General features: G+C 44.3%; 1 protein-coding gene across 5 annotated transcripts in view; it reads left to right on the forward strand.

Annotated features, from left to right (window-relative positions):
* LOC106584010 (microtubule-associated serine/threonine-protein kinase 2) overlaps positions 1 to 24743 on the forward strand; it is a 160715-nt gene that overhangs the window by 129965 nt on the left and 6007 nt on the right. For 4 of the 5 annotated variants that reach the window (XM_045706495.1, XM_045706497.1, XM_045706494.1 and 1 more), the window contains 15 exons: positions 4565 to 4666; positions 9618 to 9919; positions 10241 to 10449; positions 10795 to 10933; positions 11103 to 11235; positions 12310 to 12475; positions 12625 to 12849; positions 13341 to 13450; positions 13565 to 13719; positions 14103 to 14422; positions 22968 to 23177; positions 23420 to 23646; positions 23891 to 24013; positions 24185 to 24324; positions 24472 to 24665. In XM_045706495.1, coding sequence (XP_045562451.1) covers positions 4565 to 4666; positions 9618 to 9919; positions 10241 to 10449; positions 10795 to 10933; positions 11103 to 11235; positions 12310 to 12475; positions 12625 to 12849; positions 13341 to 13450; positions 13565 to 13719; positions 14103 to 14422; positions 22968 to 23177; positions 23420 to 23646; positions 23891 to 24013; positions 24185 to 24324; positions 24472 to 24665 — 2755 coding nt within the window. Of the gene's footprint in view, positions 1 to 128; positions 589 to 4564; positions 4667 to 9617; positions 9920 to 10240; positions 10450 to 10794; positions 10934 to 11102; positions 11236 to 12309; positions 12476 to 12624; positions 12850 to 13340; positions 13451 to 13564; positions 13720 to 14102; positions 14423 to 22967; positions 23178 to 23419; positions 23647 to 23890; positions 24014 to 24184; positions 24325 to 24471; positions 24666 to 24743 lie in introns of those variants that run through there. The other variant, XM_014168758.2, reaches the window with a different exon arrangement.

The following is a 24743-nucleotide window of genomic DNA, read 5'->3' on the forward strand; positions in this document are numbered from 1 at the left end:
AGACTAAGGGAGGGAGGGAGGGGGAGAGAGAGAGAGAGAGAGAGAGTGAGAGAGAGAGAGAGACAAAGTTAGGGAGGGAGGGAGCGAGGGATGAAGCCATAGGAGGAGTGGTCTGCGGGGAGTTTTCCAGTCTTGGATTGGCTGTTTAAACCGTCCTGTGTTAGGGCTGATGCCTGTTAGAATGTGGTTTGTGTGTGAGAGACAGTGAAAGAAAGAAGCAGACAGAGTATTAACCCCACGAGAACCACATGCTGGCCAAATTTGAAGAACAGAAAGAACGTTGTATCACCTTCAGGGAACTAATTGGGCGACATGGTTCAGGGGGCTTAGGAGAACGCAGTAGGTGGCGGCGATATAAACTTGCTGTGGAATGAGGCAGTGAACAGGTACCCAGAGCGGAGGGATCCGGATGGCCAGCGTCGCATTTTTTTCCTGTTATTTCCATCGCTCTGGCCCAGGATGATGTGTCGCGCATCGTGGCAGAGGAGGCTGGAGGAAGAGGAGGTGCTGCAACATGTTTTGGAGCAGAGGGAGTGGAGGAGAAAGTGGAGCACACTCACATGGGAGTGTGATCACCACGCTTTTCCAGTTAAGTTATTGTCTGTTTGCGGTTGGGGGCGATGTTTGGAATTGAGGTCAGGTCAAGGTCTCTGCTGGACCGTCTTGGTTGGTTACAGGTATATCTGTGACAAGGGATAGTCATGGTATTGCGAAAGTTGATGCTTATTATTTAGTAACAAATGGTAGGCTATTGCATACTTCAACTTTTTTGGCTTGAAAAAGGTCACAGACCTCTTGACAAATGTTGTCTGCTACACACCTTAGTATGTTGATTCGGCGTATGTTATTTGGCACCTATATGCAGTCAGCCCAGTTATAGCGGTCAGTGCTCTTCTCCATTGTCTTGTTCTTCACCCCTCTAACCCTATCCCCCTTTCAGTCTCTGTCTTGTCACAGCTCCAGGCCACTACTCTAACCCTCCTCTAGCCAGGCCAGGCCATCCATCCATTCCCATCTATCCATTCACCCCACGCAGCGACACCATTAAAAACGTCACAGGAGACCACCTGATCCACCTCAACACCTACCTCGACCTCGGGCCTGAGTGACTTGTCACCATAGCAACCCCCGCCTCTGGCCCAAGGAGGATCCCTGTGTAGACTTTAGAGGCCCAGGTCACCTGAGGTGGGGATTGAGGTAGTTAGCCAGCTAGGCTGCCTGCTCAGCACTCGCCATCAGTCACAGTGTGTCAGAGGTGGTCCTTTGGCTGGCTGGCCATCGCTCACTGGTAGTCAGGTCTTACAGGCAGTTTAGAAGATGCACACACTCGCACAACACACACAAAGCCACACACATTTGCACACACTCACACACATACAGAGACACTAGGGGTGTGCCGATCGTATCCGTTTTATCACACTTGATACTCGGAATCAGATTTACTCTTGATCGGAAAACCCGGACGTGTGCTTTAAATGCTGCTAAAGTCTATACTTCAAGTGCACATTACTGCGCTATCACTCAGAGCGCATCATTATGTTCCTTCTCTCATTGACACACATTGTTAAACGACCCGACAGATGAAAACATACTTAGTCCTATTCAATTATCAACGAAATAGGCTAATAAATAGCCTAATGTATGGCTGGCTACTAGTGCTTGCATTTATTGCAGACACAGATTTAAATGAAGGTAGGCTAATTTGCTTGCCCCCGTATATTGTTTCACTTTCGAGAGGCGCAAAACTTATCTCTCCTGACACTTATGCCACAACATGTATATAATCAAAATAAACAATCTACATTTGTAATTTTATTTTCTAATGATCTGTCGCTCGGTAAACATGCCTGGGCGAGAATAAATAATAATAGCAAGCATGTATGGGCTTGTATCACGATGTAACGACAGATGTTGTCAGCAATGGAATAATTATACGGACAGACAAAGTGCGCATACTAAACAACGCCACGTAGACAGACAAAACGACCATATAACCTCAGCAAAGTCGACAGGAAATAACTAGATTGAACAACAATGACTAGCTACGGATTCTGATTCATACACAGTGTTTGGAGAAGGAGAGACTTGTACCCTGAGATGAGTGAGTGAAACAGAACCGTGTGTTTTTCTGTGTGGTGAAATGAGAGCAGAGGGAGAGCGGCTTGTTCTAATCCAATCGTTGCAGCTGGCTCAACCGATACCCGTCCTTTTCTTTACAGACAGATGAACTAGCCCATTAGTTGTTTTGAGCACACAGCTCTTCACACTGTTTGAGTGAAAGAGAGATGTGTGCTGCCAGCTGAAAATTACTTTTTTTTTCAGAGCACGGATAATTACAAAAAATACTTGTGTCATAATCATATTTGGAAAATTGTCCATATCCATTACGATACTCGTTTTGTCCGAGTACTCGGAGACACTCTTCTCTCTCTCTTACACACACACACACACACACACACACACACACACACACACACACACACACACACACACACACACACACACAGCACACACACACACACACACACGCACACACACACACACACCAACTGTCTCTCACACTGACACAGCGTAGTTAATTAGCCGTTGTGAGTGTGAATGACGGTCCCACCGCTGCCCATTACTCACCAATCACTTGTCTATAATGGGAGGAGATCCTCCATTCCTCCCTCCATCTTCAGCACTTTGGCGCTTTCATTACCTTTATAAATTATTCAGGAGCTGATTGGAGCCCCTAGGGACCCTGCTGCCTGCCTACCTAGCAGCCTGTCTTGCTGCCTGGCTTTCTTGTCTGTTTCTTGCCTGTGTCTGCCTGCCTGGTCTGCCTGCCCCCCTAGCTGCCTGCCTGTCTAGCTACCTGCCTGCCTGTCACTATGGGATGTTTCTATTAGCCCGTGGCCGACGGACACCTGGCCAGGCCTTGTTTATTAACAGGCTCTGGCTCTCTATTAGGCTGCCTTCCACCAAACCTACCTGATGGATATGTGTTTTACACACTAACACTTTGTCTATCTTCCTCCCCCTTGGTGTTTTCTAGTTAGCAGAGGTGCTCTCTAGGTGGTTTTCTGTGGTAAATTACTCTGTCCAAACTGACAACATGTTCCGTGGTATATTTTCACTGTATCAGTGAGGTCATTCTGCTTTAGCTAGCTAGCTACTTCTCAGTGTCAGTCTGTATTGTATGTTTAAGTGATAAAGGAAATATTGGCACGGATGTTCATCGAGGGCCAGCAAACCGTGCCAATATATCCTCCAAACACTGGCTTTGAGGGCATTATCACTTTTATACAACGGGTCACTGACATATTCAAATAATGATTGACATATTTTTAATTAAAAACGTTATTTTTATGAATTTATTCAAACAATTTCATCCTTACACAAGATATAGCCCCGACACAAATCTAGGGTTGCTACCGAAGCCGGCTGGTTGTTTGTTCTATCGGTTTGGTTGCCAGAGACGCGACCCAGTCGTTCGGTCTTTTTGTTCTGTACCTATGGACGAGACCCAGTAGTTCGTTCTAAATGTTCCATTGCCATACTGGCTGGCAACGTTCTTATCTCTTGCTTGCTAGCTAGCCAACTACGGCTAACTTACAGTCACGTCAAACATTGCAGCCAGAATAACAACACTGTGATGGCATTTGCATTTGTTTAGGCAGTTTTCCAATGACATTTATTTGGACACATCCATAACAGTGAGCTAATGAGGCACGATTTCGCCTGGCGTAGAAAATGTGCTCTTTCGTCAGTACACTGTTATTCAGAGGAGTTAGCCAACAACACATCTGACACAATATTTTCAAACTGAAGCTGGAAAGACTGCAAACTAGCTACACTTCGTTTCACTTGAGCTTTTTTCAGTTGACGTTTCTTTGTATATATCCATAAAAATGATTCATGATTTCAACTGGCTGAGAAACAATGCCTGTGTTTGTTTCGTTCCGTCTCCCGACACATTCATTACTATGGGACAGCAGGAGATTGAATTTGAATATTGAAACAATGTTGCAAATGTCGGAGAGACAGACAGCAAGGTTTCCAAATCTCTGCTTTTGAAAACTAAATGTTAGTCTAAAAGAAATGTGAGATAATGTCTAGATGATTTTTATAGTGGAGATCTGCCTCGGTTGATGAGACGGTGGATTGAGCAGTCAGATGGAACAGAGTAAATAGGCATTTTAACGTCATAGATTTAGCCGGTGGTAACTTGTGGAATAGACACCGGCTGGAATGCAGTTTTAACCAATCAATATTCAGGATTAGACCCACCCTTTGTATAATGGAGTGTATCGACTGCATGTATCTTCTCATCCTCTTTCCTGTGTCATCTATTAAAATGGACAGATAGGTGAAGCTGTTTTTATACGAAAAACCAAGTCGGGTTGATGTAGAATTGATTAGATACTACTGATTGTGTATAAACTATCTTTCTGATCATGTATAGACTAACACCATTCTATCTTTCCCGCTGAGGTGACTGTTGCCTATTGCGGCAAGTAGTACTGATGGTTCACACTACCAGTGTGCTTTCTAACTCTTCCTCTCTCCTCTCTGTGTCTAGGCTCACGAGCGCTCTGAGAGTGTGGAAGTCACATTTGTGACCCAGCTGGTGAGGAAGCTGATGATCGTCATCGCTCGGCCGGCACGCCTGCTGGAATGTCTGGTAAGAGGAACGAGAGGGGGAGACGAGGAATTATCGGAGGTGCTTCCCAACAATGTTTCCTTCAAATGAATGAACATTTCACACCTAAGTGCTTACCGGAGGGAGATAGATGATGAATGTCTATATCACGGTTTTCAAGATGACACAAAAAATAAATTTTTCATATTTTTCTCGTAAATTCGTTCCTATTTGCAAGACAGTCATTTTCTTCCTATAGTTAATAAGCCACCTAGCCATTTACTCCTAATTGTGTGGCAACTCGACCACTATTATTATTGTCATCTGTCCTCAGAGGCAGATGCACTGCACGTGCAACAGCCTACAACACATACGTTTATGTATCACCCATAGGAGCTCCCTCCCATCCATCCAGCCACCCAGCACCGTTTCTCAAGCAGCCCAAGCATGCGGCTGCTCTCTGCCCAGCTAGGGAGAGGGCAGTGGGGGTAGAGATGGTGCTTCATCACCCCCTCCTCCTCCTCCATGGCTAAGCAGCTGGAACCATCCCTCCACCTCATCACTCTCTCTGGAGCTGGGAGGTAGGGAGGGAATGACAGAGAGGGGGGTGGAGAGAGGGGGAGGCTGCCCCTGTGCTCACGTCTGTATTTTTGACTAATCACATCCACCCGATCCTGTGACAACACACAAGATGGGTTTTTACAAATGGACATACACACAGCTTGGAGAGGTGGTGGTGGGGGTAACCTGGGTGGTAGAATACATATCAGCGAGTCCAGATCGGAGGAGTCTGCAGTCACATGCGGTGTCCCACAGGGGTCAGTGCTGGGGCCTATCCTGTTTTTGATTTACATGCTCCCTCTGCTAAATCCTCCGAGATTATGACATCAACTTCCACTGCTATGCTGATGATACCCAGGTCTACTACCGTAATTTCCGGACTATTACATCCAATATCCAATGATAGGCGTGGCGCGAATTACAAATTCCTCAAAAATACAAAAACTTCAATTTTTCAAACATATTACTATTTCACAGCATTTTAAAGACAAGACTCTCCTTTATCTAACCACACTGTCCGATTTCAAAAAGGCTTTACAGCGAAAGCAAAACATTAGATTATGTCAGCAGAGTACCCAGCCAGAAATAATCAGACACCCATTTTTCAAGCTAGCATATAATGTCACAAAAACCCAGAAGACAGCTAAATGCAGCACTAACCTTTGATGATCTTCATCAGATGACACACCTAGGACATTATGTTATACAATACATGCATGTTTTGTTCAATCAAGTTCATATTTATATCAAAAAACAGCTTTTTACATTAGCATGTGACGTTCAGAACTAGCACACCCCCCACAAACTTACGGGGAATTTACTAACAATTTACTAAATTACTCACGATAAACGTTCACAAAAAGCATAACAATTATTTTAAGAATTATAGATACAGAACTCCTCTATGCACTCGATATGTCCGATTTTAAAATAGCTTTTTGGTGAAAGCACATTTTGCAATATTCTAAGTACATAGCCCAGCCATCACGGGCTAGCTATTTAGACACCCGGCAAGTTTAGCCTTCACCAAAATCAGATTTACTATTACAAAAGTTTGATTACCTTTTGTTGTCTTCATCAGAATGCACTCCCAGGACTGCTACTTCAATAACAAATGTTGGTTTGGTCCAAAATAATCCATCGTTATATCCGAATAGCGGCGTTTTGTTCGTGCGTTCCAGAAACTATCCGAAATGGTAAATCAGGGTCGGGCGCATGGCGCATTTCGTGACAAAGAAATTCTAAATATTCCATTACCGTACTTCGAAGCATGTCAACCGCTGTTTAAAATCAATTTTTATGCAATTTATCTCGTAAAAAAGCGAAAATATTCCGACCGGGAATCTCCTTTTCGGCAAACATAGGAAAAAACACAAAGACGGGGGCGGCCAGTGCACACGCCTAAGCCCACAGTCCCTTGATCGGCCACTTGAGAAAGGTGATAATGTGTTACAGCCTGGGGCTGGAATGACGACATTCAGGTTTTTCCCGGGCTCTGAGAGCCTATTGGAGCCGTGGGAAGTGTCACGTTACCGCAGAGATCCTTTGTAATTGAATGAGATGTCAAAGAAAGACAATAAATGGTCAGACAGGCCACTTCCTGTAAAGGAATCTCTCAGGTTTTGACCTGCCATTTGAGTTCTGTTATACTCACAGACAACATTCAAACAGTTTTAGAAACTTTGGAGTGTTTTCTATCCAAAGCCAATAATTATATGCATATTCTAGTTACTGGGCAGGTGTAGTAACCAGATTAAATCGGGTACGTTTTTTATCCAGCCGTGAAAATACTGCCCCCTAGCGATAACAGGTTAAGCGCACCTGAATATAAGCCGCACCCACTGAATTAAAAAATATATATTATTTTGAACATAAATAAGCCGCACATGTCTATAAGCCGCAGGTGCCTACCGGTACATTGAAACAAATGAACTTTACACAGGCTTTAACGAAACACGGATTGTAACAAAAATAAATAGGCTTTAACGAAACACGGCTTGTAACAAAAATAAATAGGCTTTAACGAAACACGGCTTGTAACAAAAAATAAAAAATGAGCAGTAAGCTTTAGTTGTCTTTTTGCACGGAGTCAATTCCTCACGCTGCTGTTTCCAACGTCTTATCATCGACTCATTAAGACCAAGCTCCCGTGCAGCAGCTCTATTTCCTTTTCCAACAGCCAGATCAATCGCCTTCAACTTGAAAGCTGCATCATATGCATTTCTCCGTGTCTTTGCCATGATGAGGGTGACAAAATGACTACCGTAATCAGAATGATGGGAAGTTTGAGAGCGCTCGATTTAATCTAAACAGTAAACAAAAAAGTTGTTTGACCTTAACCCGTTCGGCAATTTCATTGGTCTAATGAAAGCTTCATGCCGCCAAAAAACTGAACACATCACAGAATGTGTTTTTTGTAGAAAAAAAATTGAAAGTGGGAAAAATCCATATATTAGCCGCGTCATTGTTTAAGCCGCGATGTTCAAAGCGTGGGAAAAAAGTTGCGGCTTATAGTCCAGAATTTACGGTACATTAACGCAAACCGGACTCCATCTCTACCCTAGCAAAACTCAGCAGCTCCCTAAAGGACATCAGGGCATAGATGAATGAGAATTTCCTCGAGTTGAACAGTAGCAAAACTGAGGCTATGCTTATTGGGAAAACCAATCAGGTCACCAGTGCTGGAAACATCTGCCCTACAATCAATTGCCAGGCCATCTACCTGTCCTCTGTCATCTCCAACCTAGGAGTCAAGTTTGATCCTTCTCTGTCCTTTGAGGCCCACATAAAACAAATATGAAAAACATAATTTTTCCATCTTGAAAACTTTGCCCGAGTGATACCAATACTTTCCCACGCCTTCATCTTCTCTCGGATTGACTATGGCAATGCTCTGATTGGGGGCCTCCCATCCAAATCACTACAGAGGCTCCGACTAAAACAGAACAGTGCTGCCAGGGTCCTGACCAGGACCAAGAAGTCTGACCAGATCACCCTGATCCTGGCCCAACTCCACTGGCTCCCGGTCAACTACAGGATCGACCTAAAAATTACAATGTTTGTATTTAAAGCCTTGAATGGAATGAGCCTCACCTACATCAGCAACCTCATCTCAATCAGCGAGCCACCTCACTCTCCTCTCCAGCCACTCCCTACTGAGACACGTCTCCGAACTATCGGGGACAGAGCCTTCTGCTACCTAGCCCCTCGCCTATGGAATGCTCTCCCTGACCATCTGAGAGCTAGTCTGGGTACCGGTCTTTTTAGCTAACATTCCATTCCTTTCCACTCCATGCCATTGCCAAAGAGACTGCCTTTCGGCAATCTCAACATTCAATATACAGCTGGATTTACGGCGGAGTTGCTCATTGGTTGTTGGAAATAGCATTAATATTTTCCATGACAATGATGTGGAGCCTCTAAAATAGAATTGAATTATAACAAAGTAAACAATAAACATTTAGCTGTTAGCTAGGCATGTTGTCATATTTTGAGGCTTAAAATCAAAGCAAAGATGTTTTGTGGTTAGAATTGCAGTAGCATTTATTGCAGCATGTATTTAGGTAGAGAATTAAGATGTGCGCTAGCAACTTTTGACAGATTGGTTTCGTCTGGACAAACAAAACATTTTGCTTAGCAACCGCATACCAACGTGTTCTGTGGAGAGAAAATAGTTATGGAATTCCAATATTTGGATAATCACTGTGATTGGAGGATAGCTGTGAGGGTTATCGAATCAGGATCAACTCCTCTGTTCTCTATAGCTCATTAATGATAGAATGTTCATATTTGAAGATGAAAGGCCAGAAAGGCCAGTCTCATTGGCAATGACAAGGAGTGGAATGTTCGCTAAAGAGACTTGTGCTCAGGCTATCTGAGAGCCGCTCCATCACTCAATGCTTTTAAAATGGGCCTTAAAACCCACTTCTACAGACTAGTCTTTTTCATAGTCCTAGTCCCAATATAAAATGTATTTTGCACCTTGCACAATATTGCTATTTTACCTACCTTGATTCTAAATGTATGTTGTTTTTATTGTATATATATATATTGTATATATATATATATTTGTTTCCTCGGTAAAGCTTTGAGATAACTCTGTAATGAAAAGTGCTATACAGTTACATGTATTATTAGAAAGTCTTTGTCAGACGACAAGGAAATAAAGGAGTGTTCACATACAATACAGTACAGTAAAGTGCTGTTGTGGATTCTTTTGCAGTACATTCTCATTACCTCCTCTTGATTATGCGCTCATGATTTGTGCTGTGGTTGAGCCAGTGAGCCACAACAAACAAACAAACAAATACACTCATTCCAACCTGTATTGCATTGCCTGAATGACTTTGGCTGATTATAACACCATCTTCTCCAATCCCCCTCTCCTTTCCCTCCCTCTCCCCTCCCCCTTCTGTCTCTCCCTGGTGTACAGGAGTTTGACCCGGAGGAGTTCTACCACCTGTTGGAGGCAGCAGAGGGCCATGCCAAGGAGGGCCAGGGCATCAAGTCAGACATCCCCCGCTACATCATCAGCCAGCTGGGTCTCACCAGGGATCCCCTGGAGGAGATGGCCCAGCTGAGCAGCTACGACAGTGGGAACCCAGATACGCCAGAGACAGACGACTCTGTGGATAGTCGAGGGGCCACGGTACCTGTTGTAGCTCCCCCTAAAACCAAGGCCCCACGGGAGGAGGACTTTGAGAACATCAAGCTCATTAGCAACGGGGCTTACGGGTAAAGACAGACAGCCAGACAGGCAGGCTTGTACCTTTATAAGACAGTAGATTAAGACTGAAGCGTCCCCATGGGTTTGTTAGCCCATGACAATGACGATAATGATCATGAGAGTTCTAACACTGTTGGTCACCCTTTAATTATTTATCTTCTCTTCCCCTTCTCTCTCTCTATCTCTCTCTCACCCCTCTCTCTCCATTTCTCTAACCCCTGTCTCTCCCTCTCTCTTTCTCTTTCTCTCTCTCTCCCTCCCCCCTCCCCCCTCTCTCCCTCTTCTTCCCTCCCCCTCCTCCTCTCTCCCACAACCATTTCTCTCCGCAGTGCTGTGTTTCTGGTGCGTCACAAGGAGACCCGTCAGCGTTTTGCCATGAAGAAGATCAACAAGCAGAACCTAATCCTAAGGAACCAGATCCAGCAGGCCTTCGTAGAGAGAGACATCCTGACCTTTGCTGAGAACCCCTTCGTGGTCTCCATGTTCTGCTCCTTCGAGACACGCAGACACCTCTGTATGGTCATGGAGTATGTGGAGGGTAAGGGCTGATCATACAGCTCATTTAAACACACAAACAAACAACAATAGACACCTCTGTATGGTGATGGAGTATGTCGAAAGTAACAGCTGATCATACACACAGTTGACGTACGTCAAGGCTGGCCAACCCTTTCCCTGGCGAGCTATTCGTTATGCAGGCTTTTGCTCCAAACACACCTGATCCACCTAATCAAGGTCCTGATGAGCAGCTAGTTAGTAGAATCGGGAAGTGGCCCCCTTCTTCCTTCCACATTGTGTACACACTGACACCGTTTCTTCCAACTTCATGTTTGTGAGTGGGGGGTGTATGTGTTCTGACTGTCGTTGCCTCTGCCCTCCGCAGGTGGTGACTGTGCCACCCTGCTGAAGAACATTGGGGCTCTGCCTGTGGACATGGCACGCATGTACTTTGCTGAGACCGTGCTGGCACTGGAGTACCTCCACAACTATGGCATCGTACACAGAGACCTCAAACCTGACAAGTAACACACACAGGAAGGCTGTATATGTCTTGCAACTTCATTTTGATACTTTATGGGCTTTAATAATTCACCCGCTAAAAGCGTTATTCACCATCTCAGAATGCTTCCATCTCTCTCTCTCTCTCTCTCTCTCTCTCTTTCTCTCTCCTTCCCTACTTCCTTCCTGCAGTCTTCTGATCACTTCGATGGGCCACATCAAGCTGACAGACTTTGGCCTGTCTAAGATCGGTCTGATGAGCCTCACCACTAACCTGTATGAAGGACACATAGAGAAAGATACCAGGGAGTTCCTGGATAAACAGGTACAGAGAGAGACACCTCTGGCGCCCAACACATAACACCCTAACTCTGTCACTGGTCACTCAATCTTCCCTTATGTATAACAATGTGTATGACAGAAGTGTATGACGATGTGTACAGGTATGAGACCGAATGCAACATTGTGCTGTTAGAGTGTATCAAATAAAATCAAATTTTATTGGTCACATGCACGTTTAGTAGATGTTATTATGTTGTTGATGTTATAGTAAGAGACATTTCCCATCTAACACTTAAAAAAAATTTTTTTACACATTTTCCTGATATCCAATTGGTAGTTTACGACCTTGTCTCATCGCTGCAACTCCCCAACGGGCTCGAAGGTCGAGATATGCGTCCTCCGAAACATGACCCACCACTCCGCGCTGCTTCTTAACACACTGCTCGCTTAACCCATAAGTCAGCCGTACAAATGTGTCGGAGGAAACACTGTTCAATTGACGACCGAAGTCAGCTTGCAGGCGCCCGACCCGCCACGAGTTGCTAGAGCGCGATGAGCCAAGGAAGCCCCCCGGCCAAACCCTCCCCTAACCCGGATGTAGAGCATGGTGTTTGCAACGCCAGGGTTGTGGGTTCGATTCCCACGGGGGGCCAGCACAGAAAAAAATGTATGAAATTGTATGAAATGTATGCATTCACTACTGTAAGTCGCTCTGGATAAGAGCGTCTGCTAAATGACTAAAATGTAATGTAAATGTTATTGCAGGTGTAGCGAAATGCTTGTGTTTCTAGCTCCAACAGTGCAGTAATATCTAACAAATAACAACAATACACACAAATCTAAAGTAAAGGAATGGAATTAAGGATATATAAATATTTGGACGAGCAATGTCGGAGCGGCATAGACTAAAATACAGTAGAATAGAATACAGTATATACATATGAGATGAGTAATGCAAAATATGTAAACATTATTAAAGTGACTAGTGTTCCATTATTAAAGTGGCCAGTGATTTCAAGTCTATGTATATAAAGCAGCAGCCTCTAAGGCACGCGTGCTGTTTTCAGTTCTCTCCTTGCCTATACTTGACCCTTCCCCTCTGTGCGTGTATTACCAGGTGTGTGGTACACCAGAGTACATAGCCCCAGAGGTGATCCTGAGACAGGGCTATGGGAAGCCAGTAGACTGGTGGGCCATGGGGGTCATCCTCTATGAGTTCCTGGTGGGCTGTGCCCCTTTCTTTGGAGACACGCCAGAGGAGCTCTTTGGACAGGTCATCAGTGGTGAGTACCAGAGATAACAGGAGCACATTAACACAGGAGTCTGCATTTTTAACAGAGAAAAAAGGACGGAAAAAAATTGAATAAAATAGTTTTCTAAACGAATGTGGAAAAATGCATCTGACTAAAGTTTCTGCTCTCTGTCTCTGTAGATAAGATCATATGGCCAGAGGAGGAGGAGGCTCTTCCTAACGATGCCCAGGACCTCATCTGTAAACTCCTCAGACAGAACCCTCTGGAGAGGCTGGGTACAGGCAGTGCTTTCGAGGTGAAGCAACACCGGTTCTTCTATGACCTGGACTGGAACAGTCTGCTGAGACAGAAGGCAGAGTTCATCCCTCAGCTGGAGTCAGAGGAAGACACCAGCTACTTTGACAGTAAGTCACACCTATTCTACATGATATACAGTGCATTCGGAAAGTATTCAGACCCCTTCCCTTTTTACACATTTTGTTACGTTACAGCCTTATTTTCTGAAATGGATTCAATTAATGTTTTTGCTTTGTCATTAAGGGGTATTGTGTGTAGATTGATAAGAGGAAAAAACTATTGAATCAATTTTAGAATAAGGCTGTAACGTAACAAAAATGTGGAAAAAGTAAATGGGTCTGAATACTTTCCAAAGGCACTGTAGACGTACCTATACTAACACCCTGAACCTACCCTGCTATTCCTTTACTCACACTCCATAGTCATTGAAATAATAGAATACCGTTTAAACAGTCGCTGTACTTCAACATAGAGCTTACCCTTCATAATTGCTCTACACACGCTTATTCTATCTTCCAGTCTCCGTGTACTATGTCATGAAAATGAGTTTGTCATGTAACTTAATCTTGTTTTCCTCTTTTTTTCTCTCTCTCTCCAGCCCGTTCAGACAGGTACCACCACATGGACTCTGAAGATGAGGACGACACTAACGATGACGATCACGTAGAGATGCGGCAGTTCTCCTCCTGCTCGCCCCGCTTCAGCAAGGTAAACCATGTTCGCACATATAAATACACACACACACACACACACATTCACACACAACCACCACTGCTGCAAATGTAATCACTCCGGGTACTCGTTGTAATTAAAACTGTGTAGGTGTACAGCAGTATGGAGCGTCTGTCCCTCCATGAGGAGAAGCGGGCCCCCCCACCCACCAAGCGCAGCCTCAGTGAGGAGGGAGGAGAGCGCATCGACAGCCTCAGTGGGCTCAAGTCCAGAGACCGCTCCTGGCTGGTGGGGTCACCTGAGATGTGAGTATAGGGGCTCTTCTGAGGCCAGCAAACCAAAGCCTAATTTACTATAGTGTATACTAATTATTTAAGTCTTCCACTATAGGAGGAGGTGTCTGTGTCTTGCATCAAATAAAATAAAATTGTATAAGTCACATGCACCGAATACAACAGCTGTAGACCTTAGAGTAAAATGCTTACTTACAAGCCCCTAACCAACAATGCAGTTTAAAAAATATGAGTAAGAATAATAGAAATATCACCAACAACAAAACTATAGCCTTATAGATTTTAAATCCCTAGCACTTCACTTAGTTAGGGTAGTTGACTCAACCTTTTGACAAACACAATATTTGGTATGTTCTGCATGTGTAACGCCCCTCTCCTGTGTCTCCCTCCCACAGCCTGCGTAAGCGCCTGTCCGTCTCGGAGTCGTCCCACACTGAGAGTGACTCCAGCCCTCCTCTGGCGGTGCGTAGACGCTGCTGCTCCGCCATCATCGAGATGCCACGCTTCGCCATCTCCTCGGAGGAGGAAGGAGGGGTGGCCCCCAGTCGTAAGAGCCCCAGCCTGCTCAGCCAGACCCCTGGGGGAGTCAGGGGCCCCCGCAGTGAAGAGCTGCCCCTCTCCATCCCAGAGCTCCCCATAGGGAGAGAGCTGAAACTGGTCGAGTCCCCCACCACAGCTGGGTCCATCACCAGCCAGCTCAGAGCCACACTCACACGTCAGTACTGGCTAAACAATATACTCACTCTATAGATGGGTGTCTGCTTTGATTTCATTCACATGACCAGGGATGCAAACTAGTCACCTTTCGGTTTATGTGACCTACGTGAATTGTGTAGATCTTTTTTTTGGGGGGGGGTATTGGATCACTACTGGCTGTAAGCAAACGAGTGATGAGCGTTTGAAGCAATACTGGCTGTATCCAAGGCTCAGCCAATCGTTCACATAACAACAGAATGCAGCATGCGACTTAAGAGAGAAGAGACAACCAATTTGCTAGTTACAGAATCAGCGTGCGCAGCCCTGAACGATAACGAAGAGTTAGGTGAGAAGCCTGACCACTGAGACGTGGGTGAGAAGGTGATGAAGCGTACTTCATGAGCTGTATCTGAAAAACATCTGGCATTTGGAAAGTTTGAGGTGAGGGAGAAAGTGTGGTGCAACAAATAATATTAGCATTGTTAAGTATCTTGCTATAGTAGCTGGATCGAATTAACGTTATCAAATAATTTAGTTTATTGTTTGAAAATTAGCTGGCTAATAAAGTCAGACAGCTAGCTAGCTAGCTAACGTTACAACATCAGATGAGCTAACGTTAGTAACCTAACCAATTCGCTATATCATTAACTGGTATACGACTCCTTGCCGTTCTTCAAATGATCACGCGTTAGTTGCTTAATGGACCCTGGCAATCTGTGTGAAATGTTAACTAGTTAACGAACTAACTACTATCTGTGAACTAATGTTTTCCCTCTACAGTATGTGGTTAATTTTCAGAATATGATCTACATGATCTGTGTGTAAAATAAAAAGTGGTTAATATGAACCTAACTCACAGCTAAAAAATGTAAAGAAAGCAATCCAATGTTATTTGTTGCCTAGACTTGAGAAAAAAGTCTTGAGAAAAAACAATACACTAATATTGCAGTAAGCCATGACAGCCTTTAAAACTGAATGCTTGTGACCACACACATAGTGCACTTGGGGGAAAAAACCCCATCTTAAAGTAGATATAGAATGAAACAAACAGGCATTCTATCTTTGCTCTATTATAGTGGTCATTATAGTAGACATTGATCAAGTGCAGAAAGCTACATGTGTGCAAAAATAACGTTCACTGAGTAAATAAATTAATGACACCCCCCTCACTCACACAAAAATGTTCCTGTCAAGTTCAACACAACAAAAGCAATATCTTTGGGCTACACTGCACAGTATTACATTGTTCACTTTCTGCCTGTGGACATCTGATCTACAATGTGCCAGCAGAGCATGATACCCTTTGTTGGCATAACTGATCACTTTCAGGCAGAGAGTACACCTGGCATACCCCTTTTATCCACTGTATTGAAAGAGGGAAAGTGTGTGGCATTTCTTTCACCTCTATTGGCATCCAGCATAAGCCAGGCGCAGCTACACTTGATCCCTGAATCCACTTGTTTATTAACTGGTATACAACTCCTTGCCGTTCTTCAAGTTATAACGCGTTAGTTGCTTAATGGACCTTGGCAATCTGTGTGAAATGTTAACGAACTAACTACTATCTGTGAACTGATGTTTTCCCTCTACAGCATGTGGTTAATTTTCAGAATGAGAGAATTAGGCGTTGCTTGTTAAACAAGTGGATTCAGGGATCAAGTGCCAAAAGCAAGACAGTAACCACAAGCACATATCTAAATCCACAAAGAAATGGTTAATTGGTCACAAAATCTATTTTGCAATGCACATCTCAGTCTCCGGACTTGAAACTCATTGAAAACCTGTGGTTTGAATTTATGAGGGCAGTTCATAAGCGCAGACAAAGGATATAAAGGATCAGGAAGGATTCTGTATGGAAGATCCCTCCCAGTGTGTTCTCTAACATTTTAGAAAAAGGCTCATTGCCGTTATCCTTGCAAGGTGAGGTATTGAAAGGTATTGAAAACAGGGGTGTACATTTTTACCCCTACCTTTTTGATAAAAAGATGATTACTTGTTAAACAGAATCTCTTTCACTGAGCATTTGTATTAGTATAAAATATGACAATATCCCAATTGTTTTAGCATACAATATAAGTCAGTATTTGAATAATTTTTTTATACAGTCATTTTTGCTCATATTTGTCAAGGTTGTCAATAATTTCAGACCCCACTGTATATACATATACACTCCCCTCCATATTTATTTGGACAGCGAAGCTACATTTTTATATTAGCCTCCATATTCCTTGCACGCATTAACTACATCAAGCTTGTGACTCTATAAACTTGTTGGAGCATTTGCATCCTCCCCATAAAAAAAATTATTGAATTACATTTTAAAAATAACACCCTTGCCTTTCGTGAACTAACACTTGCATTTACCTTTTTTCCCTACTAGCACTGACTTTGCTGATAGCTACTTTATTGAGGAAAAATGTACTTACTACGACTGTGATGTGTGGTTGGCTCACCAAGTTATCTTAAGATGAATGCACTGTAAGTCGTTTTGGTTAAGAGCATCTGCTAAATGCTTAAAATGTAAATGTTTTGGTTCTGTTTTGGATTATATTTTTCAGAATAGAAACTGAATGGTGAATAATAAATTGCCATTTTGGAGTCACTTTTATTGTAATTAAGAATAGAAGATTTTTCTGAACACTTCTACATTTGCCATTTTAGTCGTTCAGCAGATGCTCTTATCCAGGGCGACTACATTTAGTGCGTTCATCTTTTTTATGGGAGGGGGAGAGATAAGACTGAGATGTCTTATTTAAAATTCTAATTTAAGATACTCTTCTACAATCATGTGGATGCTACCATGATTATGGATAATCACGAATTAATCGTGAATAATGATGACTGAGAAGATTGCAGAGGCACAAAGATCATACGCCCAAAACATTTTTAGTTGTATACTCTGAACGGCATCTCACTTATCATTATTCATGATTCATTCATGATTTTTTTTAAATCATGGCATTATCAAGATTAATTGAAATGTGTTCAGAGACATCTTATCTACTCACTTAAGCCCTATTTACCCAGATTATGTAATTATTACCCGGGTATGTATGCTTTTCCAGAGGATGATTCGGACGGGATTAGTTTTACCAAACTGCCCCGTCTAATTATTTTTATCTTCTCATTCAAAATGTACCATTATGACGGAAGCATTTTGCTACACCCGCAATAACATCTGCTAAATATGTGTATGTGATCAATAAAGTTTGATTTGATTTGGAGTCTGTTCTAGGCTTGAAGATATTTCAACTTGTCTAGATATAGCCTAATATTATCAATAAGAACCATTAATTAATTAATTGGCGTATTTTTTCAATTTATCAATTCATTGGCACACTATCAGCCACTTAACCTTTTAAAAGAGAAATAGGCACTGAGAAAGTTGACATATGACAAAACAGATCATTCATCTGTAAGCTATGTGCATAGCACTTTGTTTTAAGCATCAACTTGTTCCCATGTTCAAATCAAATGAAATACATTTGTATTTGTCACATGCGCCGAATACAACAGGTATTCACCTTACAGTGAAATGCTTACTTACAAGCCCTTAACCAACAATGCAGTAAAAAATAAATAACACATACCGTAAATTCCGGACTATAAGCCGCAGCTTTTTTTCCCAGGCTTTGAACCTCGCGGCTTAAACAATGACGCGGCTAATATATGGATTTTTCCCGCTTTCTATTTTTTTTTCTTCAAAAAAACACATTCTGTGACGTGCTCAGTTTTTTGCTGGCATGAAGCTTTCATTAGACCAATGAAATTGCCGAACGGGTTAAGGTCAAACAACTTTTTTGTTTACTGTTTAGATTAAATCGAGCGCTCTCAAACTTCCCATCATTCTGATTACGGTAGTCATTTTGTCACCCTCATCATGGCAAAGACACGGAGAAATGCATATGATGCAGCTTTCAAGTTGAAGGCGATTGATCTGGCTTTTGGAAAAGGAAATAGAGCTGCTGCACGGGAGCTTGGTCTTAATGAGTCGATGATAAGACGTTGGAAACAGCAGCGTGAGGAATTGACTCAGTGCAAAAAGACAACTAAAGCTTACTGCAAATTTTTTTTTTTTGTTACAAGCCGTGTTTCGTTAAAGCCTATTTATTTTTGTTACAAGCCGTGTTTCGTTAAAGCCTATTTATTTTTGTTACAAGCCGTTTTTTGTTACAAGCCGTGTTTCATTAAAGCCTGTGTAAAGTTCATTTGTTTCAATGTACCGGTAGGCACCTGCGGCTTATAGACATGTGCGGCTTATTTATGTAAAAAAAAAGTTGTTGTTTTTTTTAAATTCAGTGGGTGCGGCTTATATTCAGGTGCGCTTAATAGTCCAGAAATTACGGTAGTTAAAGAGCAGCATTAAAATAACAGTAGCGAGGCTATATACAGGGGGTACCGGTACAGAGTCAATGTGGAGGCTATATACAGGGGGTACCGGTACAGAGTCAATGTGGAGGCTATATACAGGGGGTACCGGTACAGAGTCAATGTGGAGGCTATATACAGGGGGTACCGGTACAGAGTCAATGTGGAGGCTATATACAGGGGGTACCGGTACAGAGTCAATGTGGAGGCTATATACAGTGGGTACCGGTACAGAGTCAATGTGTAGGCTATATACAGGGGGTAGCGGTACAGAGTCAATGTGCGTGGGCACCGGTTAGTTGAGGTAATTGAAGTAATATGTACATGTAAGTAGCGTTAAAGTGACTATGCATAGATAATAACCAGAGAGTAGCAGCATAAAAGAGGGGGTGGGGGGGCAATGACAATAGTCTGGGTAGCCATTTGATTAGCTGTTCAGGAGTCTTATGGCTTGGGGGTAGAAGCTGTTAAGAAGCCTTTTGGACCTAGACTTGGCACTCCGGTACCGCTTGCCGTGTGGTAGCAGAGAGAACACTCTATGACTAGTGTGGCTGCAGTCTTTGACAATTTTTAGGGCCTTCCTCTGATACCGCCTGGTATAGAGGTCCTTGATGGCAGGAAGCTTGGCCCCAGTGATGTACTGGGCCGTACGCACAACCCTCTGTAGTGCCTTGCGGTCGGAGGCTGAGCAGTTGCCATACCAGGCAGTGATGCAATCAGTCAGGATGCTCTCGATGGTGCAGCTGTCTAACTTTTTGAGGATCTGAGGACCCATGCCAAATCTTTTCAGTCTCTTGAGGGGGAATTGGCTTTGTCGTGCCCTCTTCATGACTGTCTTGGTGTGTTTGGACCATCATAGTTTGTTGGAGATGTGGACACCAAGGAACTTTAAGCTCTCAACCTACTCCACTTCAGCCCTGTCGATGAGAAAGGGGACGTGCTCTGTCCTAATTTTCCTGTAGTCCACAATCATCTCCTTTGTCTTGATCACATTGAGGGAGAGGTAATTGTCCTGGCACGACACGGCCAAGTCTCTGACCTCCTCCCTATAGGCTGTCTCATCGTTGTCGGTGATCAGGCTTTTGTGTCGTCGGCAAACTAAATGATGGTGTTGGAGTCGTGCTTGGCCATGCAGTCATGGGTGAACAGGGAGTACAGGAGGGGACTGAATACGCACCCCTGAGAGGATCTCCGTGTTGCGGATCAGTGTGGCAGATGTATTGTTACCTTGTTACCTGGACTTCCTGACGGGGGCGGCCCGTCAGGAAGTCCAGGATCCAGTTGCAGAGGGAGGTGTTTAGTCCCAGGGTCCTTAGCTTAGTTATGAGCTTTGAGGGCACTATGGTGTCGCTACAAGACCATGGTGATTGCCTACGGAGCTGTGAAGGGAACGGCACCTCCATACCTTCAGGCTCTGATCAGGCCCTACACCCAAACAAGGGCACTGCGTTCATCCACCACTGGCCTGCTGGCCCCCCTACCTCTGAGGAAGCACAGTTCCCGCTCAGCCCAGTCAAAACTGTTCGCTGCTCTGGCACCCCAATGGTGGAACAAGCTCCCTCACGACGCCAGGACAGCGGAGTCAATCACCACCTTCCGGAGACACCTGAAACCCCACCTCTTTAAGGAATACCTAGGATAGGATAAAGTAATCCTTCTAACCCCCCCCTTAAAAGATTTAGATGCACTATTGTAAAGTGGTTGTTCCACTGGATATCATAAGGTGAATGCACCATTTTGTAAGTCGCTCTGGATAAGAGCGTCTGCTAAATGACTTAAATGTAATGTAAATGTAAATGTAATGTGTTGAACGCTGAGCTGTAGTCCATGAATAGTATACTCACGTAGGTGTTCCTTTTGTACAGGTGGGAAAGGGCAGTGTGGAGTGCAATAGAGATGGCATCATCTGTGGATCTGTTAGGGCTAGGGTTTCTGGAATAATGGTGTTGATGTGAGCCATGACCAAAAGTGAGTGCTACGGGTCGGTAGTCATTTAGGCAGGTTACCTTAGTGTTCTAGGGCACAGGGACTATGGTGGTCTGCTTGGTATTACAGACTCGGTCAGGGACAGGTTGAAAATGTCGGTGAAGACACTTGCCAGTTGGCCACGCAGCCTTGTGAATGTTGACCTGTTTAAAGGTCTTACTCACATCGGCTACAGAGAGCGTGATCACACAGTAGCCCGGAACAGCTGATGCTCTCATGCGTGCGTCAGTGTTGCTTGCCTCGAAGCGAGCATAGAAGTTATTTAGCTTATCTGGTAGGCTTGCGGCTCCGCTTCCCTTTGTAGTCTGTAATAGTTTGCAAGCCCTGCCACATCCGATGAGCGTCGGAGCCGGTGTAGTAGGATTCAATCTTAGTCCTGTATTGATGCTTTGCCTGTTTGATGGTTCATCAGAGGGCATAGGGGGGTTTCTTATAAGCGTCCAGATTAGAGTCCCTCTCCTTGAAAGTGTCAGCTCTACCCTTTAGCTCAGTGCGGACGTTGCCTGTAGTCCATGGCTTCTGGTTGGGGTATGTACGTACGGTCACTGTGGGGACGACGTCATCGATGCACTTATTCATGAAGCCAGTGACTGATGTGGTGTACTCCTCAATGCGATCAGAAGAATCCCAGAACATATTCCAGTCTGTGCTAGCAAAACAGTCCGGTAGTTTAGCATCTGCGTAATCTGACCACTTCCTTATTGACCGAGTCACTGGTGCTTCCTGCTTTAGTTTTTGCTTGTAAGCAGGACTTAGGAAGATATAATTATGGTCAGATTTGCCAAATGGAGGGCGAGGGAGAGCTTTGTACGCGTCTCTGTGTGTTGGGTAAAGGTGGAGCAAAGGTGGTCTTGAGTTTTTTATCCCTCTGGTTGCGCATTTAACATGCTGGGAAACAAATTCTTACCCAAACTGTGACCAGCACCTGTTATACACTGTAATACTCCTCAAAACACAGCAATGTCAATTCGCACGGGATAAGTATTATCAGAGGACCTTGGAGTTTGCCAAAAAACAGTAACATTATTCTGGCTGGAATTATTACTCTCCTGCCATGTGAAAATGACTGACATGGCAGATTCTCACGTGACTAAAATGACTGATGTGGTGTTTTGTGCTCATGCACATAATTACTGTACCCGACCTCCCCCAGTAAAACTAATCCCGTTCGGATAGGGCTTTATAAATAAAATTACTCCAGTCATCATTCAGTTACTATTTGGCAAAATACACCGAGTGCACAAAACATTAGGAACACTTTCCATGACTTAGACTGACCAGGTGAATCCAGGTGAAAGATATGATCCCTTATTGATGTCACTTGTTAAATCCACTTCAATCAGTGTAGATGAAGGGGAGGAGACAGGTTAAAGAAGGATTTTTAAGCATATTGACAATTGATATACGGATTGTGTCTGTGTGCCATTCAGCAGGTGAATGGGAAAGACAAAATATGTACGTGCCTTTGAACGGGGTATGGTAGTAGGTGCCAGGCGCATTGTTTTGAATGTGTAAAGAACTGCAATGCTGCTGGATTTTTCCCGGTCAACAGTTTCCCATGTGTATCACGAATGGTCCACCACCCAAAGGACATCCAGCCAACTTGACACAACTGTGGGAAGCATTGGAGTTAACATGGGCCAGCATCCCTGTGGAATGCTTTCGACACCTTGTAGAGTCCATTCCCCGACGAATAGAGGCTGTTCTGAAGACAAAAGGGGGTGCAACTCAATATTAGGAAGGTGTTTCTAATGTTTTGTACACTCCGTGTAACCCAAAAAAAACTGCCAATCCAATGAGTTGCAAGGAATAATGGACCACTGGTTATAATATATTTTATTTAGCAGATTATTTTATCCAAAGCAATTTACAGGCATGCATGCATACATTTTACATGTGGGTGGTCCCAGGAATCAAACACACATTCCTGGCATTGCAAGTGCTATGCTCTACCAACTGAGCCACACAGGACCACAAATTAAAGGTGGCATTCTGAACTGTCACCTCAGGAAACATTTGATCTCAAATCCAAAATGCTGGAGTATAGAGCCACATTTTAGCTTCACTGTCCAAATAAATATGGAGGGGAGTGTATATACGCTGCAATAGAATTACATATTGACCACTGAGTTATAGGTGTACTCTATATTTACCTCTCTATTCCTCTCCTCCCTTCCTCCTCCCTCCTCCCTCCCTCTCTCTCTCCATAGCGGGTAGTTCAGGAGATGTGTGGGAGCGTGGTACAGTTTCAGGAGCAGACAGCGCTACCTCTACCCCTAAGGCCATCAGTGACCTGGCAGTTCGGAGGGCCCGCCACAGACTGTTGTCTGGAGACACGGACAAACACACCCAGTCCAGACCCCTCAACAAGGTCATCAAGTCTGCCTCCGCAACTACGCTCTCACTCATGATCCCTCCAGGTACACATGGGGGTGTGTGTGGGGAGGGATAATTAGTGTGTGTGGTGTGAGCGTGTCTGAGTACTTTTTCAGTGTGAGTGTGTCTGTTTGCATTTATTTCTATTTTGGAGTTATTGGATCTTGGGCTTAGTATTCAAAACTTGAGGTAAAACTGTTGGTAATATAATACAGGTGTGTATGTATATACTGTATTTACTACTGGTCTGATCTCCCTATCAAAATCTCCTCTCCCCTCTCATTAGACCACCACGGAGCCTCCCCATTGGCCAGCCCCATGTCACCCCACTCCCTCTCCTCCAATCCCTCATCCAGAGACTCCTCCCCCAGTAGAGACCTTTCGCCGGCCGTAGCCAACATCAAGCCCGCCATCATCATCCACCGAGCGGGAAAGAAGTACGGCTTCACCCTCCGGGCCATCAGGGTGTACATGGGAGACACGGATATCTACACCGTACATCACATAGTCTGGGTGGGTAGTAGGCCCAACGATACTGGCTGCTTTACGCTCATTGCCTTAAACTAAAAGAGATTTAACACTACTAGTTATCCGGTTCTTCATCCGATTCAAGGACAGTGTTACCAGTGAGTTGCCAGTGATATGTTGTATATTTTCAATCTCTATCTCTCTCCATTTTTCTCCTCTCTTTCTCCTCTATTTGTCTCTATTCCTCCCTCTCCCTCCATCTCTCTCTCTCCCTCTCTGTCTCTCTCAGCATGTGGAGGAGGGTGGTCCTGCCCATGATGCAGGGCTGAGAGAAGGAGACCTCATCACTCATGTGAACGGGGAGGCTGTCCACGGCCTGGTCCACACTGAGGTGGTGGAGCTCATCCTCAAGGTACACGCACGCACACACACACACACACACACACACACACACACACACACACACACACACACACACACACACACACACACACACACACACACACACACACACACACACACACACACACACACACACACACACTCTAGCTCCTGTCTTATACGTGTTGTGTCTTACCCTCAGAGCGGTGGTAAGGTGTCCGTCTCAGCCACGCCCTTTGAGAACACCTCCATCAAGGTAGGCCCCGCACGCAAGACCAGCTCCAAATCCAAGATGGCGCGTCGCAACAAAAAGACCAAGACCAAAGATGGAGGCCAGGAAAGGTTGGTCTCTTTGCTGAGTGATCTCACACACTTACCATGCACCGTTCCTCTCAGAAGTCATGGTAGATGGAACATAAATTCTGTTAAATGGATTGTTTGTTTGTGTCTTTTTAACTCTTCAGCTGTGTGCGTGTGTGTTTCCATTAGCAGCGGCAAGAAGAGGAACTCTCTGTTCAGGAAGATCACTAAGCAGGCGTCTCTGCTCCACACCAGCCGTAGTCTATCCTCTCTCAACCGCTCCCTGTCTTCTGGAGAGAGTGGACCAGGGTCCCCCACACACAACCTGTCCCCCAGGTCACCTACACCTGGCTACCGCTCCACGCCTGACTCTGCACACTCTGGTAAGATACACACACACGGGGCCACAAATACAAACCTTGCACAAGGTCTTGAAAAGGTCATAAAAGGTGATGATTATA

The sequence above is a fragment of the Salmo salar genome, chromosome ssa23 (genome assembly GCF_905237065.1).
Source record: "Salmo salar chromosome ssa23, Ssal_v3.1, whole genome shotgun sequence".
Classification (NCBI taxonomy): Eukaryota; Metazoa; Chordata; class Actinopteri; order Salmoniformes; family Salmonidae; genus Salmo; species Salmo salar.